This window comes from Canis lupus, unplaced genomic scaffold, assembly GCF_011100685.1.
Source record: "Canis lupus familiaris isolate Mischka breed German Shepherd unplaced genomic scaffold, alternate assembly UU_Cfam_GSD_1.0 chrUn_S1091H1262, whole genome shotgun sequence".
Classification (NCBI taxonomy): Eukaryota; Metazoa; Chordata; class Mammalia; order Carnivora; family Canidae; genus Canis; species Canis lupus.
This window is the reverse complement of record NW_023329907.1, coordinates 17,954-26,297: the sequence shown is the minus strand read 5'-3', so window position 1 is coordinate 26,297 and position 8,344 is coordinate 17,954. Positions and strand designations below refer to the sequence as shown.

The window sequence follows — 8,344 nt, the reverse complement described above, 5'->3', positions numbered from 1 at the left end:
ATTTAGCAGTATAACTTAGTAGAAATACATTTGGTCTATAGCAATTAGACTTGTCAAAGTTGCTTTTAGGTGAAGGGATGATTCATTATGTATCCTCATGTCTAGGTAAAAAGAAAGGAACAAACAAATGAAAAAGGAAAATGATATGTATTATCTATATCATCCTATTTTTCTCAGTGTCTTAGTATGCTGATGATAAGAGTGTGGCTACTTGCCACAAGGCACCTGAAAATACCAGACACTAGTAACCACTAATCACCTTAATAATTTTTAAGTGATTAAATTTATATTGTGGTATATGTGTGTGTGTGTGTGTGTGTGTGTGTATGATTGTGGTTGGTAGCATCCAAATATGATCAGATATGTCACTTGGACAAGGCAAAAAGCTTCCATTTCACTTTCATAAATAAATGTACCAAGAGGATGCCACCGTTTACAGATTGTTAATATGCATCCTTAGGTGGACTTGGCCTTTATCTGAATCTATCTAATCTGAAAGTTATGTGTGCTTTGCATACAACCAATAGGCCAAATGAAGTTGACTAGTAAAATTGGATGGTATTTTCTTTGCCTAAGAACTCTTTCCCTCTCTTTTTTAAGCAAGGGGAGATGGCTTATTTTTTATGTGCGATAGGCAGCAATATAATCCCATATACTACAATAGGTGACTCTTATCAAAATTAGACTGAGACAATTTAGAGAAAAAACAATACTATCGGCTAAGATGTATGTTTATATATCCTCATAAACCACAGGCTTGGGTAAAGGTCCCTAGAGAGCTTCATTACCAAACCAAATGATGCTAGTTGTCTTTATTATGATTAATAGAAGGATGGTTGCATGTTATTGTCTTTCCTTTAAGTAATAACCCCAATTAAAAAATTTCTTCACTCATGAAATTTGTTCTTAATGACAGAGTTTATATAATATACATATGCACACATACATATATATGGAGAGGTGGGCAGGGGGTTGGGGTGACTGTGTGATGGGCACTAAGGGGGGCAGTTGGTGGGATGAGCACTGGGTATTATGATAAATGTTGGCAATCAATATACATATGATTTAATAACTAAAAAATACTAATGCCATATGCTTTTTGAATAAATGATGCAGGGATAAATAGCAACACATATATAATACTTGAAGCATATACATTTATATAAGAAGTGATTCAGTCATTTCTTTGTATTATGTCATGGGAAAACATTACAGATCATTCCATGATGATTTTGTGCTTAAATTCATATAAAGAGAATTTATAATATAGGAACACTGAATCCAAAATGCCATAAATAACTGTATTCCTGAGAAGTGATAAAACTAAGAGAGAAGAAGTAAAACAATGAATTTTCTATTGGTTCTCCGGCAAAATTGCTGTGTGTATAGTATTAACCTTAAAAACAAAACAGCTGGTTATTTTACCAGAAAAAAAATGGGTTTATTTGGGAATAACGAATAACAGAGAATTACCGTTTGGGTCATGAAAGCTATGGGCAAATCCAACAAAGAAGAATGTTATTTTCTGGAGAAGAAGGTGGAGGTTGGGAAGAGTTGCTCTGAACAAAAGTTTATTGAGAAAAGCAAGTATTTAGGGTGATGATGATCTCTCACCGGCTGAATTGCAAGAGTAGTTGATTTATTGTTAGAGAAGCAGTGTACATCTTTCCTCTTTGGGGCCTGTAATTGATTATTGTTTCCTGCCCTCCATTTTTCTGCTGAGGTCTGTGACTGACAATTCTTCCTGTAGTTGATATTGAGTGGTATGGCTCCCCGCTTCCAGCTCCCTCTTCTAGCATCCAAAGTCGGCTTGATTGAGGTTTCCCACTTTAAATTTTTCACAATATTTTAGTTATAAATTACATCAGATCAATGGTTTTGAGAAAAGTATCTTTTTCACAACGTCCTTAAATGCTTCTTTCACCTGCTGGTTCCTTAAAGTGTAAATAAATGGATTCAGCATGAGAGCAACAGAGGTACTGAGCATAGCCACACCTTTTGTCAAAGCAACCCCTTCCTTTGCTGATGTTTTGACATACATGAAGATGCAGCTCCCATAAGAGATAGAGACAACTATCATATGGGAGGAGCAGGTTGAGAAGGCCTTTTTTCTTTGTTGAGCTGAAGGGATTTTCAGAATTGTTCTAAGGATGTAAGAGTGGGAGAGAATTACTAACATCAAAGTGGACATAAGAGTAAGTATGGCTAAAACAAAGCTCATGAGCTCTAGAGTACTTGTGTCTGTGCAAGACATTTGGAGTAAAGGAGCAGAATCACAGGTGAAGTGGTCAATGACATTGGAGTCACAGAAATCCAACTGCAGACCCATGGCTAGTGGTGGGAAGATTACCAAGAAACCAGCCACCCAAGAGCTGACTACAAGCTGGTAGCAAATCTTGTTACTCATGGTGGTTGTATAATGTAGAAGCTTGCAGATAGCCGCATAATGATCATAGGACATAGCAGCCAGAAGAAAAACTGGTTAGCCAAGGAGGACAAAGAAAAATAGCTGAGCTGCACAAGCATTATAGGAAATAGATTTGTCTCCAGTTACGATGCTGATGAAAAATCTAGGATTACAGGCAGAAGTGAATGAAATTTCTAAGGAGAAATTCAGAGGAAAAAATACATGGGAGCCTCCAGGTGGGAATCCAGCAGGGTAAGAATGATGATGGTGAGATTTCCAGTAACACTCAGTACGTAGGTGAGAAATAGAAAGAGGAAATTTACAGCCTGTATTTCTGGATTGTCGGTCAGACCCAGGAGGATGAAGTTGGTCACTGATGTTCTATTATTCATTTCTGGGTGGTTGAGCTTTCACAAATCTTACTGAGAAAATCAATACAGACAATAATAAATCAGTTAGACAAGCTTAAATATCTGCCCCTATTTTCTTAATGTTATTTTCACAAAAAGTACCTCGCAGCTTAAACATTTTTTCTTCTGTAAATACATTCTTCATTTTCCCCAATTCTTTTATATATTTTATGGGTATACCTTCTGTGTTTAATATCAATCTTATTGATTGATTGTCAGATTATTGACATCTGAATAATGTCCTCTAATTCTCTGCTACACGTTTACCCTGCCTCCGTTTTGTTTACAAATGTTACATGGGAACTGTACTCATTGGGCATGAGCTCTTCTCATGCTTCACTTTTCCCCCCTAAAATATAGAAGACATTATGTTTTTCTTATGTCATCTTTTCTGAGCATAAAATTCCTACTGCTGATGGAAATTAGTGATCAACCCAACCCTAATTAATACTTTCTAGTGAAAATTCTGAGGGTTCTTTTTGGGAAGTACTGAATACTACCTCTATCAGTTTATTTATTGCCATTTTCATTGCAAAAATTCAGAGATCAGGTCATTCTAATGTTGTATTCTGAACTTGTATTTGTATTAAACAAATAGTTTATATAAGTAGTACCCATATTTTCTCAAGCCGTTATACATTCTATTTTCAGATACTAATTGAGCCTTTGGACTCCTATCTTTATTCTTGATTCTTTAAAAATATGATGTTTTCTAAACCATGAAACAGACTCTTAACTATAGGAACAATCTGATGGTTACCAGAGGGGAGGTGGGGAGATGGGTGAAATAGGTGATAGGGATTAAGGAATGCTCTTGTTATGCTGAGCACTCGATGATGAATGGAATTGTTGAATCACTGCATTATACATCTGAAAATAATATGGCACGATATGTTTACTATATTGGAATTAAAATTTTAAAGAAAGGTATCTTTATATGAAATTTAATTACAGCCTGTATTTCTGGATATTTTCACTTCATTATTTAAAAATTCCTAATAGTTTTTTAAAATCTAGTTAACAGTTGAACATCTAAGAATATGTTCACAAAATATTGTTAATGAAGTTCAGAAGAACTCATGTATAGAAATTAGATACAAACACTTTGCATAGATTATTTAGAACTATCTTGGACACCACACCAGGACTATCCATCAAGTCTTTCTAAAGTATAAATGTACCCACATTAAGGAAAATATGCCATGTTCCACATATTTCAGTTAATTGGTAAAAATTACCATTTAAAATATTTTTACAATTCAATTTATTAATTTAACTATTGAATATATATTCAACACACCACTCACTGCTATATAATGAATAGAAGTTGAAACATCCGACAAATAAAAACTGAGAATACTTAAACATTATCAAAAGACTGATGGTTAATGTGAAATATTGAATGAAAACTAATGTACTCAATTATGTTAAATAAAAAAACAAACAAGTGGTAGGCTAATGCTTCATGGAGAAATAACTATTTTCATTGTCTTCCCACAAAGCTGTGTATTTCTTTATAAAAACCTTCATGTTTCACCCCAAAACATCTAATAGAAATAGATGTTTCTATTCTAAAAATAGAATTTTTTTCATGTTTTACCTCAACATCGTCTCAAATCTAGAATCCTGAAATATTCCACCTGCTATCATATTACCAAATCTTCAGATAAAAGTCATAAAAGGAAAAGAACCTAGAATTATTTTTTGATAAGCTATTCTACTATTTCACAGAGGGCGATTTCCATTTATTTTCCTGAGGAAAAGGTAAACCTAGCACCTCTAATGTATTTTTCTATGGAAATGTTTTTTTTATTTCAGAAACATCCTTTGACATAAATTCTTAATGACTTATGGGAAAATAGTAATAGGGTACTGATGAATCATGCACAAGATCAACTTTGGTTAGTATATTTTAATAGGTTTATTATGGGACTCGTGTCCCAGGAGAAGTCTAAGAAAATTATCCAGCAGGATAATGATGAAGTATTTGGGGGCGGAGAGAATCCAGGTAAAACCAAACATACATTTTCTAATGTTCATATTCCTATGCCTTGTATCACTTCTAACACTCTGGGGAATCAGTTTATTATATGACAGGGAAATGGGCAGAGACTACTGAGAAGAAAGCAGGCAGCCTTGGTGGCTCGGTGGTTTAGCGCTGCCTTCAGCCCAGGGCGTGATCCAGGAGACCCAGGATCAAGTCCTGCATCAGGCTTTCTGCATGGAGCCTGCTTCTCCCTCTGCCTCTCTCTCTCTCTCTCTCTCTCTCTCTCTCTCTCTCTCGCTTTCTCTCATGAATAAATAAAATCTTTTAAAAAGAGAAATAAGCACTTAGTTCTACTGCTTATGAAATAATTTTAGAATTACTGAAGACTTTTGATATATAGCATTCCAACTAAAAATTCCATAGGGAATATTTCTTTGATTGAGCTAAACAACTATATGGGGACACCGGGTAGGCTCAGTCCGTTAAAGATCTGACTTTTGATATAAGCTCCGGTCTTGATCACAGGGGTTTTGTGCCAACACCATACTGTCTTGATAATCAGAGCTTTGAACTACAACTAAAATCTGGCATTGTGATGCCCCCGGCTCTAGTATTCTTTTTCATATTCACCTGACTATCCAGGGTCTTTTCTGATTCCACACAATTCTATTTGTTCCAACTCTCTGAAGAAATATCATGATATTTAGATAGGGATTGCATTGAAGGTATAAACTGACCTGGTTGCACAGATATTTTCACAATATTAATTCTTCCAATCCATGAGCATGGAATATTTTTCCATCTCTTTGTGTCTTCCTCAATTTCTTTCAGAAGTGTTATGCAGTTCTTAGGGTAGAGATCCTTTACCTCTTTGCTTAGGTTTATTCCTGGGTACCTTATGCATTTGGGTGCAATTGTAAATGGGATTGACTCCTTCATTTCTCTTTCTTCAGTCTCAGTGTATGGAAATGCCACTGACTTCTGGGCATTAATTTTGTATCCTGCCATGCTGCCAAATTGCTGTATGAGTTCTAGCAATCTTGGAGTGGAGTATATGGGGTTTTCCACGTACAGTATTATGTCATCTGCAAAGGGGGAGAATTTGACGACTTCTCGGCCAATGCTTTGAGGGAGGATTTTAATGCGATGTCTTTCCCCCTCAGAACTGCTTTTGCTGTACCCAAAGATTTTGAATGTTGTATCTTCATTTTCATTAGTTTCCATGAATCTTTTTAATTCTTCTCTAATTTCCAGGTTGACCCTTTCTTCTTTTAGCAGGATGGTCATTAACCTCCACGTGTTTGAAATCCTTCCAAACTACTTGTGGTTTCGTTCTAATTTCAAAGCACTATGGTCTAAAAATATGCAGGGGACAATCCAAATATTACGGTATCAGTTGAGACCTGATTTGTGACTCAGAATGTGGTCCATTCTGGAGAAAGTTCCAGGTGCACTTGAGAAGAAGTGTATTCAGTTGCGATTGGATGTAAAGTTCTGTAAATATCTGTGAAATCCACCTGGTCCAGTGAGTCATTTAAAGCTCTTGTTTCTCCTTTCCCCTTTCTTCCCTTTCACTATATTTTATATTCCCCAAATGAATGAAACCATTTACTGTTTGTCCATCGCTGATTGACTTATTTCACTAAGCATAATACCCTCCAATTCCATCCACGTTGAAGTAAAAGGTAGGTATTTGTCATTTCTTTTTTTTTTAATTTATTTTTTATTGGTGTTCAATTTACTAACATACAGAATAACCCCCAGTGCCCGTCACCCATTCACTCCCACCCCCCGCCCTTCTCCCCTTCCACCACCCCTAGTTCGTTTCCCAGAGTTAGCAGTCTTTACGTTCTGTCTCCCTTTCTGATATTTCCCACACATTTCTTCTCCCTTCTCTTATATTCCCTTTCACTATGATTTATATTCCCCAAATGAATGAGAACATACACTGTTTGTCCTTCTCTGATTGACTTACTTCCCTCAGCATAATACCCTCCAGTTCCATCCACGTTGAAGCAAATGGTGGGTATTTGTCATTTCTAATAGCTGAGTAATATTCCATTGTATACATAAACCACATCTTCTTTATCCATTCATCTTTCAATGGACAACGAGGCTCCTTCCACAGTTTGGCTATCGTGGCCATTGCTGCTATAAACATCGGGGGGCAGGTGTCCCGGCGTTTCATTGCATCTGTATCTTTGGGGTAAATCCCCAGCAGTGCAATTGCTGGGTCATAGGGCAGATATATTTTTAACTGTTTGAGGAACCTCCACACAGTTTTCCAGAGTGGCTGCACCAGTTCACATTCCCACCAACAGTGTAAGAGGGTTCCCTTTTCTCCGCATCCTCTCCAACATTTGTTGTTACCTGCCTTGTTAATTTTCCCCATTCTCACTGGTGTGAGGTGGTATCTCATTGTGGTTTTGATTTGTATTTCCCTGATGGCAAGTGATGCAGAGCATTTTCTCATATGCATGTTGGCCATGTCTATGTCTTCCTCTGTGAGATTTCTGTTCATGTCTTTTGCCCATTTCATGATTGGATTGTTTGTTTCATTGGTGTTGAGTTTAATAAGTTCTTTATAGATCTTGGAAACTAGCCCTTTATCTGATATGTCCTTTGCAAATATCTTCTCCCATTCTGTAGGTTGTCTTTGAGTTTTGTTGACTGTATCCTTTGCTGTGCAAAAGCTTCTTATCTTGATGAAGTCCCAATAGTTCATTTTTGCTTTTGTGTCTTTTGCCTTCGTGGATGTATCTTGCAAGAAGTTACTATGGCCGAGTTCAAAAAGGGTGTTGCCTGTGTTCTTCTCTAGGATTTTGATGGAATCTTGTCTCACATTTAGATCTTTCATCCATTTTGAGTTTATCTTTGTGCATGGTGCAAGAGAGTGGTCTAGTTTCATTCTTCTGCATGTGGATGTCCAATTTTCCCAGCACCATTTATTGAAGAGACTGTCTTTCTTCCAATGGATAGTCTTTCCTCCTTTATCGAATATTAGTTGACCATAAAGTTCAGGGTCCACTTCTGGATTCTCTATTCTGTTCCACTGCTCTATGCATCTGTTTTTGTGCCAGTACCACACTGTCTTGATGACCACAGCTTTGTAGTACAGCCTGAAATCTGGAATTGTGATGCCCCCAGATATGGTTTTCTTTTTTAAAATTCCCCTGGCTATTCGGGGTCTTTTCTGATTCCACACAAATCTTAAAATAATTTGTTCTAACTCTCTGAAGAAAGTCCATGGTATTTTGATAGGGATTGCATTAAACGTGTATATTGCCCTGGGTAACATTGACATTTTCACAATATTAATTCTGCCAATCCATGAGCATGGAATATTTTTCCATCTCTTTGTGTCTTCCTCAATTTCTTTCAGAAGTGTTCTATAGTTTTGAGGGTATAGATCCTTTACATCTTTGGTTAGGTTTATTCCTAGGTATCTTATGCTTTTGGGTGCAATTGTAAATGGGATTGACTCCTTAATTTCTCTTTCTTCAGTCTCATTGTTAGTGTATAGAAATGCCACTGATTTCT

General features: G+C 36.5%; 1 protein-coding gene across 1 annotated transcript; it reads right to left on the bottom strand.

Annotated features, from left to right (window-relative positions):
* Positions 1 to 1,864: 1,864 nt before the first annotated feature.
* On the bottom strand, positions 1,865 to 2,799 carry LOC119878175 (olfactory receptor 6C76-like). Its single transcript, XM_038588892.1, is given in 2 exon segments — positions 1,865 to 2,616; positions 2,619 to 2,799. Coding segments are annotated over 2 exon segments (933 nt in total).
* Between the last annotated feature and the right edge of the window lie 5,545 nt (positions 2,800 to 8,344).